Source organism: Lemur catta, chromosome 11 (assembly GCF_020740605.2).
Source record: "Lemur catta isolate mLemCat1 chromosome 11, mLemCat1.pri, whole genome shotgun sequence".
Lineage (NCBI taxonomy): Eukaryota > Metazoa > Chordata > Mammalia > Primates > Lemuridae > Lemur > Lemur catta.
In genome coordinates this window covers 6,945,526-6,963,902 of record NC_059138.1, presented here as the reverse complement: position 1 = coordinate 6,963,902, position 18,377 = coordinate 6,945,526, and the positions used below count along the sequence as shown (strand labels likewise).

General features: G+C 41.4%; 1 protein-coding gene across 2 annotated transcripts in view; it reads left to right on the top strand.

Annotated features, from left to right (window-relative positions):
• Positions 1–18,377, top strand: part of CNTNAP2 (contactin associated protein 2) — a 1,715,168-nt gene that overhangs the window by 1,388,548 nt on the left and 308,243 nt on the right. For both annotated transcript variants that reach the window (XM_045565113.1, XM_045565114.1), the window contains one exon: positions 4,467–4,594. In XM_045565113.1, coding sequence (XP_045421069.1) covers positions 4,467–4,594 — 128 coding nt within the window. The remainder of the gene's footprint in view (positions 1–4,466; positions 4,595–18,377) is intronic.

The following is an 18,377-nucleotide window of genomic DNA, read 5'->3' as shown; positions in this document are numbered from 1 at the left end:
ATACAGGAGTGTGAGTTCAGAGCCTATTTGAAATGGATGACAGAATTTTTCTAATATACAAGCCCATGAACAGGTATAATTAGTTTATTATGCCAACATGATAAATAGTTACTGAATATATCCCTAAATTAGATTGACCTCAATCTGTAAGGATCACAACTTTCAACAAAGGCTTGTTTTGCTTGCTGAAAAACTCGCACAACATACTAAGATGGACATGATATAGGTATTTTGGAGGGCTCCTCTCCAGACCTCAAATCATTTTTAAAGTGGGTTGTGCTGCAGGATCACAGAAACTGTGTGCTAGTCAAACCACTTTATTGCCGGCCATGAATTAGTTTCCACAATCAATGTAGAGTCCACTGCTTTGTGAGTTTCACACACGGTTGTTTGTGGCTTTAAAATCTCTGGAGTCCTTTTTAGGTCTTTGATCAAATATGAGCAAGAAGGTAACTTTTTCTTATTTGGGCAGCTGGCATTTTTTTTCTTCCTTTCTTGGTTTGGTAAGGAATATCTGAGTGTTATTCCTACTGGCTGCACTGCAACCTATTATAAATGTCAGTGTGTCATTAAAAACAGCAGTTGATCTGAGCATGAGGTAGTTCTAAACCTCTTTTGTTCAGTATTGTATGTAGGTGGATCAGAAGGCGAACGTGAGCAAAACATTGTGGATATCTTTGACTTTACAACTTACAAATAATCTCAACATTTCAGGCTAGCTGAGTATATCTAAAAAGACACTTTCCACCTCATCTATAAATGAGAATTAAAAGAAAAGGGCTTTTAACTGACATAGTGGTTTTTTTGTTTTATTCTGTTTTGTTTCTCCCCATTTTTTAGTGAAAAGTCCAAGGATGAGATCCAGATAGTTATGAGTTTAAATCCAGACTCTACCACTGGCAAACCTGGTCAAGATAAATTCTCAGTAAAATGGGGATAATGTATGTTATTAAGCTCACTTAATGAAAACTGATATTAATTTTTTCAGTTTCATTGACCAGTAAGGCAAACGTTCTGATAAAACATGGTTTGTAAATTTCTATCATCCCTGATACTGTTTTTTCTTACAAAATCATTGAATAATGGCTTGTATTATTTAAAAAAATTCCAAAATCCACTGAAACTCTACATTTATAAGATTATTTTAAAATTATATTTCCAAATTATGACAATCTATAGATGTGTGAATTCCTATAAGGTCATACACATATAAATTTTGGCAATAAAATTGCACAATAATTGGAATATCTCCAAGCATTTGTTTTGAAAATGTTCTTACCTTAGTATAAGTTTCATGATAAGGTAGTTACTTTGTCACTTATCATAAATGGACCAAATACCAAGTACTGGCAAGATCTTGAGCAACCTGAATTCTCCTGCACTGCTGGGAAAAATGTAAACTGGTACAAGCTCTTGGGAAAACTGCTTGAAATTATCCATTAAAGTTAAACGTATGTGTACTTCATTACCCTGCATTTCTACTTTTGGGTAAACGCCCAACATAAATGAATGCTAATAAGTAACACATTTATAAGAATGTTCATGGAAGTTTTATTAATAATTGCCAAACACTGGAGACACCCAAATGACAACAGGAGGATATTCATTCTCATTGTTGTATAGTATTACATTTTATTAACATAACACAATCTTTTATTCAAAATATTTTTGGACAATGTGGATGAATCTCACAGATATAAAATTGAGTAAAAGGAGGTAGGCCCAAAAGAGTACATACTGATTCCATGTATATAAAGGTGAAAAACAGGACAAATTAATCTATGATGATAGTGCACAAAGTTTTGGTTACTTTTGAGGGGATGTACTGGCTGGGAGTGGGCATGAAGGGTGCTTCTGGGGTGTGGGAGGTGTTTAAAATCATTGTCTGGGTCATCGTTGCACAGGTGTGAGTGTGTATACATACACAGAGAAATTCATTGAACTGTACCTTTCAGATTTTCATGACCATTATTCACTTATTACAGAATGTCATAGAGATTCTACCACTTAAACATTTTGTTTTTATAAAATTATTCATACTACTTTATAGATGCTGGAACAGTTAAACATTGAGAGTACTCAAGAGTCATAGAGCAGCTATTCGTCCTACAGGCTAGATATAAGTTGTGTCAAAGCTGATGCATGATTATCTGCTGTATAGAGCAAAGTAAATTAAAATGTCAATTATTAATTAAATTTAATCTATTTATCATTGTTAGATTAAATAAGTTGAAGTTGAAATGGTCTCTTTCCATTTAAATGGTTTCTCTTCACTTATTCTCTGTGAATATTCTTGTCCCCTTCATACAGCCCTTCCCTAACCCCAAACTTAACTTTGGAGACTTGAGTTAGGCAGAAGTTGCCCACCATGATTGTCAGTGGGATATTTGCTCAATAAATTCCTAAAGGAAAAATGTATAGTTATGAGTCCATTTGAGTTAGAGCAGGAGTTAGCAAACTTTTTCTATAAACGGCCAAATAATATTTTCGGCTTTGAGGGCTGAGTGGTCTCTGCTACAACTATTCAACTCTGCCATTGCAGCATGCATAGACAATACATTTTTTTAAAAAAAAGAGTGGCTGTATTTCAATACAACTTTGTTATGGAAATTGACTTTGAATTTTATATCATTTTCACATCACAAAATATTATTTGTTCTTTTGATGTTTTTCAACCAATGATTTTTAAAATGTAAAAATCATTCTTACCTTGTAGGTCATATGAAAAGAAGTGACAAGATGAATTTGGTTCTTAGGACTCCATTTGCAGAGCCCTGATTTAAAGTCAAGTAATTCTAAGTTGTTATCAGCTTGCAGAGAATCTCAGCCTTAGTTCTCCTAGGTTGTCAAATTACCATATGCCGTTAAAGGGTGTTCCCTTAAGAGACACTAAATATCAAGTTTAATATCAAAGACTTTGTTTCCTTTTTGACATGATTTTAATTCGTAGAACTTCTAATAAAAGAGGATGGGTTTGCAAAACATTCCACTGAGATATTTGAGGTATGGTCATTGATAGCTTCAGTGTCAGTAAGAATCACAGTGCTTTTCTGCATCATCTTAGCTCTAATTTGATAAACAATTTTTTTAAAGAAGCTTTATTTTGGAAACTTGAGAACAAAGAAAGAACCAAGGCAATATAAAACACGTGTTTGAGGCCCACTGGCCGAGTTCTGTGGCTCGTCCCTGGGTGTCTGCAGGTCCTGACACACAAGGGCACGTATGTTCACAGACATTCTAGAAGGTCCGAGAGATGAGCAACTGCTCCAGACAGCACAGCATTTTCAAGACAAGCTTCCAAGTCAGCTCCCCTCAATTCCCTGTGCTATTTTCCAACGGATGTGAGTGGCACACTTTTAACCTGATTATTAAACTGTCCCTCTCATTCTCCTATCACCCAAAATCAGTTTTCTTTTCTGTAATCAGTTCTTGGTGCAATTTTAAAATTGTTATTTATGTTCAGATTGAACAGTGCAAAAAAATCACCAAAAAGGGTAAACTTGAGGACTGACTTCACAATGATTTGTGCCTCCCGCTCATTCGGCCCCCAGTGAGGGAATCCCTCAGCCACAGCAGCGGGAGAAGAGGGTGAGGGGGCAATGATTTCCTGCTAAGGTGAAATGTGTGCTGCATAGGACCAAAAACATACCAGTGCATGCAGCTCCCCTTGGGTGCACCCCCAGGAACAACTCCTGGGTTTCTGTGTTCCGTCCTAGAATCAGCACTTTGCAACCAGCCCCGTCTTCTTTCTTCATTTGGGGTGGGTATGGGGTAGGCTTGGGAGACCTGAAACGAGGTGAGTATAGAATAGACAGGAAAACAAGCCCGGGAAGGAAAGCACACTAGGCTTGAATCTCAGCCCTACCCTTCATTACAGATGGAAATAGACACTTCGCAAACACCTGCTCTGTGCTAAAAACTTCACATGAACGATTTCAGTTGTTAAAGTAAACAAAAAAGATGAAGGAACAAAAAGTGTCTTTTACTGAGCTGACACACAGCAGGGAGGAGAGCCTCTGAAGGAACTGCTTCAAAGCAATTAAAGAGACAAAGGTGTTTTTGTTTTTTTAATGGGGTTTTGTTTCACATATTCTTCAAGCCATCAGGTTGACTCTGTGGAACTTTTGATTTCATGACAACAGCACACTGCATGTGTCCTCAGTGTTTGGCATGTTCCGTGGCCACCTCTCAACCTAAACAGTATTCAGCTTACTGGTTGTGGGTCTTTGCAAATTGGGGCGTCAGTTCTGTTTTCCAGAAAACAAAGATGCCAGAGTTGCTTCTGAGCGCTATGCTCTGAAACCCACCAGCGGAAGAGAGAGAACAACTCTTTAACTCTGGTTTTACTTAGTGGACTTCCAAACAATTACTGAAATGTCAATCGTTAGACACCTTCAACAATTAGTGGGAAAGAAGTGTTTCTAACTCAGCCTCCTGGTCCTTTTCTGTCTTTTGCTGTGATCCAGGAGGAAGGACGCTGGCTTCTTGTCCTACAAAGATCACCTGCCGGTGAGCCAAGTGGTGGTTGGAGACACTGACCGGCAAGGCTCAGAGGCCAAACTGAGCGTGGGTCCCCTGCGCTGCCAAGGAGACAGTAAGTTTGCACTTTCTTATCACCATTTGAGCGGTGTTTCCACGCTTCTCAGACCATGCCAGAAGACAGACTTGCTCTTTCGTGGCGCCTACAGATATGCCATGCAACCCAAGCAGAGCTAATGTAGAGGAGGGCAAGAGCCATAACGTCTCCAGTACAGGAGCCTAGATATGGACATAAAATGTGGATATCCATCCTCCTCATATATTCATATGTAACAAGTTTGACTACCTAAGTTTATGGTGATATAAATAGCAATGCTAATAGCATAAATGCAGCACTCAACAGCTGTGATTCCACTGAGTGCTGCTGTTAATGCCATTAGCATGACTATTTATATCACCATAAACTCAGTTTATGGTGATATAAATAGTAGCATTATGGCTTAATGTATCATTGTAAACTTGGATTATGGCTATATAAAGTTTGACATTATTGCTATCAAACTTCATCATCATCACAGCTTGATGGTCCCTTGTAAGCCAAAGATTGTTTCTGTAACTGTGTCTTGCTTTCAGGATCAGGCACCCCAGAGAGGGATTTGGGGCTGCTAGCTTGGACAGTGGGAGGTAAGGGAGGTAGAATGACGGTCCCACCTAATTAAGGGCACCATTAGGATTTTATGCGGTTTGATACCTTTCGGTGTGCTTTATGTGCAGTCAGAGGGAAATGGTGACAAGGTTGCTAGGGGGATTCTGCAATGAGCGTCCTGGGTGTCATTTTCCCCTCTTCTTTTCTGCTCACGTGATTTAGGTGGCTCTCCTAAGAGTTCTGTGCTTTTGTGATTGTGCGCTAGGCATCGAGAGACCTAGATTCTGCTCCCCACTAACTGACTTGCCAGGAGACCTCAGGCACACCCCTCCACTTTCTCGGCCGTAGTAATGAGAATACCACCTGCATCCCAACTGCTCCTGGGGAGGCTGTAAAGATTTTAGTGCCTGGATTTGGATTCCTCCTAGAAAAGCATTATGTGAGATGGAATATTATTACTGCTTTTGTAAATCAAGGGAGAATTAGAACTACTGGATAGTAAATTATTGCATTCACTCCAAGAGGTGTCCTAAGGAAGGCAATGATGCATGCTTACCAGTTTACTACTGAGTAAATCGAGGCTGTCGGCAATTAAGCAGTGAGCCATTTCCAATACAAAAGAGAGATGGAGCCTGTCCTGATTCTTCTCTTCTTACACTGAAAATGCTACCTGTAAAATTCAGACTGGTCAAAAAGGTCTTTATCATGCATTTATTGAACATTAATACTTCATTTCTCTAGTTGGGCTTCATAGAACTGTGCAGTAAGAAATTTAATTTCAACTGCTTAAGAGAAGGATATTGACATAAAAATAAATATGCATTTTAAAACAAATATTCTGAGAGATGGACTATTGTGTTGCTCTAAAATTAGACAGGCTTTTGTGTTGTCAGATGAAAATCTGTTTTTTTATGTAGTAATTACACATTAACATATGAAGGTAAATATTTCTAGCTTACCAATGCTAATTCTGAAGTTAGCTTTGAATTAGAGACAGTGTTCCAATTAAGTAATTGATTAACTTAACATATTTATAAAAATTATACTTCTGCAAACTTTTAAAGAGAAGACTCCAGCAATATTAAATAGTATATGCTGGAGTAAATTAATAATTTATAACTAATTTAGCTGGTTTTCTCTTAATCAATGAATCAGTCCTTAGGAAGAATTTATTGTGAAGCTGTTATTTATCGAGCACTCTACTAGGTACATCTGGGAAATAAGAAAAAGAAGTTCACATTTTGAGAAATGTACATAAAAAATATTGGAAAACAAAAAAATGGTTTATAATTTAACATTAGGTTTTGTGATATAAGTAATTACAACTCATGCTTCAAGAAAGGAGCCATAGAAGGTATATTTCAGGCAGACTTTATTTTTTAAAAGAGAAAAATGAAAAAGTATAGTGGTCAACGTTCATTTGCATTCCAAGTTTGTTGTCCTTAGAAATATTTTTAGAATCCGTTAATAAAACAAACTATTATTTTATTGACTGACATTGCATGATCTCAGTATACTTAGAGTACAGTAGCTTCAGAGAGACTCTTAAAAATCATATTTTACCTGATACTTCATGAAAACAAAAGTAGTCAATATTTAATTGCAATTATGTAGAATACATTTGTGAGAGAGGAATCTTTCTTTTTCCCAGGCAACTGAAAGTATGTATCACACCTTGTACTTGGAGTGCGGTCAATAGTTCCGAGGCCCACAGTCCCTTTAAGAATGTTCTTACCTGGACACGGTAATGACAGAGCATCCACATTAATAGCATTTCCCAGTTTCTATACATATATGATCTCCTTGGATACACACAGCCCCCTGCGAGGTGCGTAAGGCAAACATTAGCTTTTCTGCTTTACAAATGAACAAAATACTTCTCTGAAAATGGCATTTACACAGCAAATTCCTGAGCACCTTTCAGCCTCTGGGAAGCTCCAGGAGGAAAGATACAGCAGAGAATAGAAACAGCCTTTTCTGCACAAGGTCGGGGCTGTTTTCCTGACTGCATGCATTCCCTTCCCTGAGTCAACTGCTGATGAAATTAAAATGTCTTGAAAAACATTTCATGTGGGCTTTATCTCACCACTAGCCCCAGCCACCCCCAGCAGTTGCCAACATAGCATGAATGTTTGGAGGATTAAATTCATACAGTTTAAAAAAGTGGCATAGGTGCATTTATCCCGTTGTTTATAGAGATTGACTTACTTTATGTCATTTACTGAAGTCTGTTCAAAGCTGCAGTTTAAGAAAACCAAATTCATTGCTGAAAAATGACTTTCTCTGTATCTGAGGAGTGGAGGGATGACAGCCCTCAGAAGCTGTCTGTGGAATAAGGCCCCAGTTCTGTCCCCTGGTCTCGGAGAATGAAACCATTTTTGTGTGCTCTGCCCAACCGTTTCAGCAGTTTCGGTTGACTTCATCATGCCTGCTGAGTTTCATTTTTGCTTTGATTCATCTGAGCTCATAGACCCATATAATCAAAATGCTAAAGAAAATCAGTGAGTTCCACTCAGGTCTGCTGCCTTTCCCATAGAGCGCTGCAGAAGGCTTATGCCTTTACGGTTTTTTGCAGGTTTTTTGTTGTTGTTCTTTGTTGCTGTTGTTTGGTGGTTTCCTCTCCCCGCCCCCCCAAACCTATCCAAATAGAAACTTCAAATCTAAATGAAAGTGCAAGTATGGCTGGTGATGGACGCTTAGCTAAGGTAAACAATGCGGTGAAATTACAAAGCTCCCTCTTGTGTACTTACCTAGGAAGAAACAAATGAGCTATTTAGAGGATCAAAAACCAGTGATAGGGTAGACATTGTTTACAAATTTAAATATGTAGTTCTTCTTGGAGGTGGGTTCTAAACTGCTTTAGAATTAGTTCAAAACTAAAAGACTTCAATTTTTTGGAGGTAGAAATCTTATACTCTATATAATAACCATAATTAATTGTAGCAATATAGTATTTGCTTGGTAATTGCTTCATTCTCAGCCATATGAGGTAAAGATTTACCACACCTCTCTAAGGATACAGGGACTGTAAACAAATAATTCAGAGCAAGTTTATTATAAAAGCAAGAGTTTTTGATAAACCTGGGTGGAAGCAGTTCAGAAAGTGTGTTATCTCAAGGACTTCTCCCGAGGCCGTGCCAGAAACCCGTCCGGCTGTGCAAAAGCCGAGCCAGGCAGGCAGAGCATTCGCACTGGAGGATTAAGATGCAAATTCAGTTTCTTAGAGCTACAGAGGTGACCTAGACAGGCAAAGAGAAAAGGGCAAAGTGGGTGAGCACGTCCTGTTCTAGAACACTCAGGGAGCAGAGACAAAGGCCCGTGTGACTGAAATAAACATGGTGATGGAGTTTCATCCAAACGGTGGTGGACATTTGTTCTTTGGGAAAGTGATCGCATGTGCCGGCGTAATAGGGAGGCCATGCTCTCTCTACTGCAAGGACTTCACAAACCAGGACCATAACCTGCCGTTCCCTTAGCAGCAAAGCCCAGGCAGTGCCCGGGTCCTCCAGGTTGTTTCTGCACAGATGACACATTTCCAGTGGGGTGCAAACAAGTGCAGCTGTCCGTCAGATGTGCCCATGAGCACACAGGCCACACGATCTCCCCGCGAGCCTCCTCTTGCCACACGCTGTGTGCAGCGAGTCGGGCTGGTGGAGGAGAGAGAATCCACTTCTCGCCAGGGCTCAGGGCCTGATTTTCCTTGAGGAGAGGAAGCTGCTCTCCAGGCTCCAGAGAAGAGTTCGAGTTTGTTTATCTCCTTTCTATTTGGCTGCTTCAGGCTTAGAAGAGACAGTGTAACAGGGAATGGCCTGGAAAAAATGGCAAAGATACTTTCTGTCTCTAACGCCTGCATCCCTGCCCAGGCCAGTGGCTGCGAGGGGCAGGGGCGGTCTTGTGTTTATTTGAGCAACAGGAGGTGTCCCAGCCCGACCTGGTAAAGGGCGACCCTGGGCAGAGGTCACGAGATTGTCTTCAGTGGATCAGAATTATCAACTGTAATTGCCTAAAGCTGAGAACCCATCCTTTAAAAGCTCTGTATTTCTGTGAATGTTCAGGAAATGGGGGATTTTGAGATGAGAAGGTCTGCCATTTTTCCTCCCTTGCCAGCAAAGTGAACTCTCTTTCCTTCCTCCTCAAACTGCTTGTCCTCATTCTTTGGCCTCATGGACAAGTGCCGAGTTTTCGGTAACAACAAGAAAGGGAAAGGGCCCAGCGTGCAGATTCTAAACCAAGTACTTTCATCTTCTCTTGATTCCCCCAACATCCCACAGGAGGTGGCATCTGTGACCCCTGGGGACCAATGAGGAAACAGAACAGGGTTGTTAGGTGGTTCGCCAGTAAGTTTCAGAGCTGAGGCTGGGAAGGTCTCTGTGGTTTCAGTGCTTCATTTCTACTGCGCTGTATCGGAGGAGCTGATGTTGGGATAAAAATGGGAAAGAAAAGCAATCCTATTCTCTCAGGTGGTAGCTGGGTCTAGCTGTTTGCTAAGAAGGATAAATTAGCCTAAAATAATTTCCTTCTTTCTTTCAAACCCTTGAAATCTTTTCTTTCCAGCCTCTCATGTGCCTAGAACTTTCTCCTTGCTCCCTGCTCAAACAAATTCCACCCCGAGCACCCCCAGCGAACCCCACCACGTCCTCTGCAGGGTGTGACCTGCCCCAAACCACCACGGCGGCCCACCTCCCTCCCCACCACCCTCTCAGCGTTAAGGCCTCTGTTCCTCCGAGCAGGTGAACTTAGCTAGGTGAGGTGATATCTAACAGTCCTTCTGGACGAATTTACTCTAAGGTAGAATGATGGACCCCAGAGAATGCCTAACAGGGCAAAAGTAGCCTTTGAGAAACATGGAAAATGGGGGAGGCTTCTTTCAACCTCTTATTTAGCTCTGCTGAATTACCAGGATAGGCTGTAACAGGATTAGACTCTGGAATCTCAGTAGCTGAAGACAATAAAGGTTTGAATGTTATTTAGACAAAGTGCAGTGTGGGTTCAGTGGTGCTCCTTCCTCTCCCCTCTGCCCTCCAGGACATGGGGCTCCAGGGGTGCCCGTGTGCAGGGGAGAGAACTGGAGGTGTCATGGGATGTTGGCAAGGACTGACTCTTAAGTGGCTTACATCACTGTTGTCCACATTCCATTGTCCAAAACTCAGTCACACTGCAAGGGTGGCTGGGAAATACAAGCTACCAGTGTGCCCTGGTGATGCAAACTCAGTGTTTCCACCAAACCGTGTCTTCTGACTTACTCTGATTACGTGGAGGGTTGGTTGGGGAAGTGGAAGGGAAAAGGAGAGCTGACAACTGCTCCGGTCTCATTTGTGGTAGAGGGAAGCTGCTCCTCGGTTTTGCACCTCGCTTCTTGACAAGTCGTAAAGCAACGGATTGTTCCTTTCCTATCATTGCATTTATTCTGCCTCCCCAGCAGGGACCCCTTAAAAGTAAAAACAGAGTCTTTCTTATTCACCTTTATATTCTCGGCAGTATCCCATGCCTGACACCTAGAAAGGACTGAGCAAATATTTGTCAAATGAGGAACAAAAAGAATACGTCAAAGCAGAGGTGAGAAAGGCCGGCTTGGCCCGGGACTCAGCTCCTGCCCTCACAGCTCCCGTCAACCCAAGCAGAGCAGCCTCAGAGTCCTGGGGCTTTTGGGCTCCCTACTACAGTCACAGATGCTGGGTGGACTAACTTCCCACGCACAAGCCAGGGTATGGAGCCGATTTTCTAGGACTCGCCACTCCCTCCTGGGGTGCAGCTCTTGACTCTGCCATTTCTTTTTTACAGTTTTTCTTACCCTGATTTCTGGCTCACCTTGCTTCCCTAGACTATTGCTCAGAAAGGTCATCTCTAGCCCAGCCCCACCCCACCTGGAAAAGAGAGGTTACCTCTGGACGGTCTGTATAGGCTAACTGTATAAGATACCTGTGTAGGATAACAGTTGTGTCAGCAGCACAGAGGACCACGTTCCCTCATCTCCATCCCTACCCAACAATTAACGAAATCCTATTTATCTGAGCTTGGTCTCCACTCGCGTTGCTCTTGCATCATGGTGACCCACTCAGAAGTGTGAATAGAGGGAGCATTAACACCACAAATCCCAGAATGGATAAAACTTGATCACTGTAAGCAATTATTTCCTGAGAAGATGGTCCAAATTCTTTTCCTTTCCCCATTGCTTCCCACAAAGTGTAGCTATATATGCTCACCTCAAGTATAGCTCCAAACAAGAGCAGAGAATCACAGCATCCTACCAGTGGAAAAGTCTTAGAGGTCAATGCCTGCAGACCTCTAATTTTGCAGATGAGGCGGCTGGGTCTGGGAGGTAAGTGACTAGCCCAGGGTCTCACAGCTGGTTTATGGCAGGGCCTATCAAAAGATAGTTTAATACAGCCTTAATCTTTAGTAGAAATTTCCCAGGGCCCAGGTGCATGTCGAGGACCAGAGAGGAAACTTTCCTCTGGAACTCCGACCTTGGCTCTCCCTCTTATCAACAGCTGAGTGTGCCAGAGCTCCTAGATGCTACTGTGAGATCAACCATCTGGAAACCTTGATAGAAAACCCACAGCCACAGGGGTAACGGGTCAGTTGAAGAAAGTTGGTGACTTCTGTTTTTTCTTTTACTTCTCATTCGAGCAGGTTTTTGGTTGACAGTAGGAGACAGGAAAAAAAAAAAAAAAAACCTGGAGTGATGTGTAGAAACCATTAACCTCCATTTTTTCTTAATGTCCCAGCTTTCGCTGCTATGGCCATGGGCTACTAACAATTGAGGAGCAAGAGTGGCTCTAAGAAGCAGAGATTTTCAGGATCACAACCTAGGCTGATTCCCATCAAAGGATTCAGCCCTCTGGGCATATCTGAGATCAGCTCCAATTACAAAAGCAGCAACTTTTGCTGGTAGAAGAGAGCCTTCCCTTTTGTCTTCCAGGCTCCAGAGTGACTTTAAAAAATTAGAAGTGGGCAACTCCCGAGGGAGGAATCAGCTCTTTAAGATTATCTGTCTATCCAAGGTTAGCGGCAAACTGTTGAAATGAGAAGTAAAATCAGTCACCATTTGGGGGAAAAAGAGTGTTTCTACTTTACAGTTTATTAATATATGGTGTTTGCATACATGCGACTAGTTTTCTTACCTGTCCTTCCAAACACCATATGTGTCTGGAGGGATCATCACCTCCCACCAAGTGGGTCCTGCAGATCTGGCTGGGTGAGTCCCGCTTGCTCTTTGTCCTCTCTCTGGCTGCTCGTCCCTTCCTGAACTGGCACCCTGGGCAGAAGTGACAGCATCCCCAATTGCAAGAGGGACTTTTCTTCTGTAAACTGAATCCCCATAGTTGGGTTCCTTTGCTGAATTCTCCGAGCAACCTCTCTCACTGTTTGCAGAAGAGAGTTAGGCTTGCTTCTAAAATTTCCCAGTATGGAACGCACGGGAAATTGAGAAAAACATTAGGTAATACAGATTCTAACCTATTCCAGGATCAGCTCCTGGAATCGAATTCAACCTAAGAACCTTCACTGAGCAAAATGGGACATGGCCCTCATCCTGGATCAGCTTATATTTTAATAAGGGTGAAAATTTTAACAAAGTGGGGGCGATTAGGATGAAAGTTTGGATTCCTAGTGAGAGTTTGAGTGTAAAGCTTGGAGGCCTTAAAGCTTTACAAACTTCAGTGTGCATAGAAATCACCTGGGATCTTGTTAAGATGCAAATTCTGAGTCAGGAAGCCTGGGCGGGACTCGAGATGCTGCAGGTCCTGCTGCTGCTGGCCAGGGGACCACGCCTGGAGCAGGCACGTTTCACAGCAGCACGTTGAACAGCTCAGACTTTGGATCACACACATCTGGATTCAAATCCCAACTCCTTGTTTCCTTCTCATCAACGTAGGTCTCGGCTTTCATGTTAATTCTTCCAGGAGGCTTTCCTTGTCTAATCACACCTCACCACAACCATCTTTATTTTTTTCATGGAACATGTCACTACCTGAAAATATCTCTTTGATCAGTTCTGGCACCAACTGCCCAGAGTTAGCTGAGCCTTCACAGTCAGGGACACACAGTCCCAGTGAGACTGCCTGCAGACACCAGCTGCAAGCTTGGGCAGTCTTCAAGCCACTTGCATTTCTGACCAAATGACTATAAATTCCAGGGTTCCCACTATCCCTTCAGGGTCAGTAATTCACTAGAACTCAGGAAAGTACTATATTTATAATTAGACTTTTGTTTTAAGGATACAAAATAAGACTAGCCAAATGAAGAGATGCACAGGGCAAGGTCTGGGAGAGTCTCCAGTCTGGAGCTCCCATGTCCTCTCTCCGTGAAGTGAGAATGCGTCACTCTCCGGGCACATCCACATGTGTCACCAACCAGAAAAGCTCACCCAAGTTCAGGCATTCAGAGCTTTTATTTTGGATTTCGTCATGTATGCGTGATTGATTAGCTCATTGGCCACAGGATTAAAATAAATGTCTAGCCCCTGTTCCTCTCGTCCCTGGAGATCAGGCTAATATCAAGAGACTCAAAGCCCCAACCTCTAATCACATGGTTGGTCTTCCTGGCAGGGGCCCACAAGAGTCCCCTCATTAGCATAAACTCAGGTATGGTCTCAGGGGCCCACCATGAACAACAAAGGCACTCCTGTCACTTGGGAAAGTCTAAGGGTTTAGATGCTCCATGCCAGGAGCCTGGACAAAGACCAGATAAATTATTTATCATACATCAGTCTCTTTTCTCCATTTATTTGCATTATTATAGCCTTCACCCCCAACAGTAGATGGGACCCTCAGGCAGAAGATTGTATCCCAGTGCCAAGGACAATCCCTGCCACATTGAGACACTCTGATATGTACTCATTAAATGAATATGAATGGTCAAATAACCACAAAAGATTTAAATAAGCATTCCAGACTAACAATGGAGGCAGTGCCACAAGACACTTCATGATAAATTGCAGAAAACATGCACAGACAATAATTATTACAGGGGTCCAAGAGAGGAGCTATCGCTTCATTTATATGCACAACTATTTTTAACCTCAACAAGGTTTTTGCACATTTATTCGTCTTAACTAAATGAAAACTTTTATTCCTTTGTACCTTGAAAATCCCTTGAATCCGATGATTATCTTCAAATTAAGGATTAAAAAAAAAAAACTCTTGCTAAGTTTTTATACTTTCTTTGGCAATTCTAAATTAAGATGCACATGAAGTATTAAGTTTATAGAACTCATTGTTTAATATAAATTAGATTAACCCTCCCCCCAGCCCTTCAGAGATACAAGTAGACTCTTCCACACTTTTGTTTATCCATGTCTCAAGGTTATTACTGACAAAATTACAATTAGTCAGTACTTCAAATCTATTGTTAGGGTGCTAAGCTGTGAGCTATAAACTATCTCACTCTGGCATAATTAAAACCGTGTTCCAGTTCACCTATTTTATGATACCTACTTGGCTTTTCATAAAGCTTCTTTTCACAATTCTAACTACGTGCAGGCCCGGGAAACTTGGGAACTTTATGGAAGAAAACTTTAAAAATAAGCCCCTTCTTTAAGTTTGCTGACAGTTCTGTAATAGCGATCTTACTATCATCAAGATAAAAAGAATTATACTAAACTATTATGAGTGTTATATAAGATTTGTATTACTGTCTTTAAAATAAATCGTAACTCAAAATTCATCTGGTGTGTGTACATAGGAAATAGTGCATTTGAATTGGTATCCACCTATTGGCATGATAAACTGCTCTTTGGAATGTACAATCCCAAATGAAGAAGAAAAGGAGACTCTCTGTCCTACCCATACATTTGCATCTTTGAGTAAGTCCAAGGATCAGTTGTCTTAAAGTATTAATAAATGAATATCTTCATGATGCCCTATAAGTGGATGGGGGAATATTAGTTGCTAGACCAACCCTTAATCCAGAATCTCTCTCAGTGTCTAAGTGTGAGTAGAAAAACTAGACTCAGCAAGGATTTCTTGGCCTTTTGATGAAGGAGAAGTTGTATGCCCATTAAGATTCTAGCCATGCCTCCTCTGTTTCAGGGTTTTCTTGGCTCACTCAAGCTTTAGACAATGAAGTGGCTCGATAATCTTTTCTGTAATCCCTATGTCTAATGCATTAAGTATTCCTTAATTCAATGCTAGTAGATTACCCTAATCAATTTTGTTTTCTGGTATTTAGACCTGTAGAATTTAATTGTATTACACTGAATAGGATACAAGTTAGGACTTGAGCTGAAAATCAGGCCTGTTATTTAACAGAAATGAGATTTGTATGTCTCAAATATTCTGCTCTCGTGTTCCCATTGGCATACCTGACAGAACAACTCAGAGAGACTAGCTGGCTGGAGAAGTCAGGATTGCATGGAATAACCCACTTCACTGGGCGCTTGCTTTACTCTCTTTTGGTTGGACCAAAGACATTAAGCTTGCTCTGACTGCCTCAGTTTTCCCCATACCAAAAAATAAAACAAAAAGGCAAAAAAAAAAAAAAACCCAACACTTTTTATTAAATGATCTAACACCTTGGAATTGAATTTGTAAAAAGAGTACATGGCCCATGCATGAGCACTGAGAAGATACTCTGATGTGGTTTATGTCTTTACTTACGTATGTTTATTTATTCTTACATATTTCAAAGAGCTGTAGACTTCCTCTTAATCCTTCAGATTTACATGTGGAAAAATTTATCTGTCATTGTCTAAGTATAATGGATAGGTAGATGAACCAAAATTAAGTTTGGGTGTTTCTTTGCCTACAGAAGTGATAATTTGCTTGGCTTACGCTGATGATCCCAAAAATAAGTTGAACATCCATAGGAAATAAGACCACCGTTCGGTGCAGCATCTATAATAAGGCAAACTTTACAGCTTCTCTTTGGCATTGAGGGAAGAGAATGCGCTATTGATTCTACCCTAGACCTTAGGTGGCCATATCACATCTGAAACTGGTCACTTCTTGGTAGGCAGTATTAAATCCAGACTTTGTCTTATGACTCTACAAATTAGTGAAGGTCAGCTGTGGTCTAAAAATGTTACATGGAAAATTCCAGAAAGAATCAATTCATGAGTTTTATACTGTGTGTTGTTCTGAGTAGTGTGATGAAATTTCTCTGTGTTCCGCTCCATCCTGCCCGGGACGCACGCATCATGCCTTTGTTCAGCGTATCCACAATGTAGACACTACCAGCCCACTAGTCACTTAGCAGCTGGCTTGCTTCTCAGATAGATGGTCGTGGTATCACAGTGCTTGTGTCCAAGCCACCCTTATTTTACTTAATAATAGCCCCAAAGTACAAAAACAGTGATGCAGGCAACTCTGATATGCCAAAAAGAAGCTGTACAGTGCTTCCTTTAAGTGAAAAGGTGAAAGTTATATGCATGAATATATAGGGTTTGGTACTATCTGCAGTTTCAGGCATCCACTGGGGGTCTTGGAACTTACTCCCCTCAGATAAGGGGGACGTATTGCAGTTGTCCTCATGAATATGATTTATTGTAGCAAAAGGATACAAAGCAAAGTCAGCAAAGGCAACAGGCACATGGGACAAAGTCTAGAGGAAACCAGGCACAAGCTCCCAAGAGTCCTCTTCGAGTGAAGTCACACGGAACACGCTCGATTCCCCAGCTGTGTGTTGTGACAACACGTGTGAAATATGGCCTACCAGGGAAGCTCACTAGAGACTCAGCACCCGGGGTGTTTATTGGGCACTGGTGACGAGGGCAGCCCTTGCCTGGCATGCACCCAGAGCCCAGACTCCCAGAAGGATAACAGTTGTTCAGCACAAACAGTTCAGCACAGGAGACGATCTCATTAATCAGCTAATCCTCCTGGAATCTAAGTTCCCAGGCCAGCCGTGGGCAGCACTTTCTAGCACAAGGAAGCTTCCTCCCTCCTCTCCTCTGCTTCCCAAACCCTCTCCACACTTAGGACCCCTTCCTTTCCACTCAGACTTTGCCCCACCTGAAATAACACCTTTTCAAAGTCCTAAAACCAGAGGGAAGGAGATCAAAGATGGTGCTATCTTTCCTTGGACTGATCCTTTGTATCTTGTGTTGGAGTTTTTGCTGCGTCAAGTTCCTAAACAGCACCAGCTACGTAATTCGGAAAGCCCAGTAAAAATGAAAATGCAGGACCACTTGTTTAAAAAGTGTTATGAATTTCAAAACAGAGATGACAGAGCATTAAACCAGGTGTGGGGCCCTTCTGAGGCTGTGCAGGTCACTGGCCCACATTCCTGCAGGCTGGTGAAAGTGCAAGGTCAGCCCTCGACCCTGGGCATCCTTGGGGCACGGCAGACCTTTGAGAACTGGATCTGCAAGGTTTGTTTCTCCGGTAGGTTTGAACCTCAAGGAACATTTATGTGATGAAGATCAAACTATATGAGGGAAAATATTTAACACAGGGACTTCTTATAAATACTGGTAGACCATATCATATTGTTGAGTGTTTACTAAATTCTTCTGATCACAAAAATTACCCGAGGTGCTTGTCAACATGCAGATTCCCACCACCCACCCCAAGATTTTGATTCCGATTCTCCAGAGTGGAGCCCAGTACTCTGTTTTTGAGAAGTTTTCTAGAAGATTTTTCTGACAGGGAAGTTATGGAAATTTAGGCTAAGAACACATTTGGGGGCAGGCGGACCTAGGCTCAGATTCTAACATCGAGAAAGTTATTTAACTTCACTAAGCTTCAATTTCCTCATCTGGAGAATAGACATAATTATGCTTAGTAGAGAAGGTTGCTATGGGAATAAAAGGAGACAAATGTATGCAAAGAACTAAAAACAGTGACTGGTGCAGTAAATTCTCAATAATGGTAGTTATAAATATTATACAAAAGCAATAGAACTTCTTTAAAACCCTCAGTTTTGTAATAATAGAAGAATTACACTTACATGCAAGTTGCTGAAAGCAACCATTACTATTTCTGTCAAATTAAACTCATTTATAAATAATTAATTATAATCTAAAGTGAACAAAAGGATCAGTTATCAATGATAAACATGTTTTGAGCACTGCCGTGGTCTGAATGTTTGTGTCTCACTCAAATTCATATGTTAAAACCTAATAACTAAAGCGATAGCATTAGTAGGCGGGGCCTTTGGGAGGTGACTAGGTCTTGAGGCTAATCCTGTTCAGAGCTTTCATGAGTGAGATTCGCAACCTTATAAAAGAGACTCCAGAGAGCTCATTTGTCCCTCCTGCCACATAAGGATGCAGCTAGAAGGTTCCATCTATTTGCCAGAAAGTAGGCCTTCA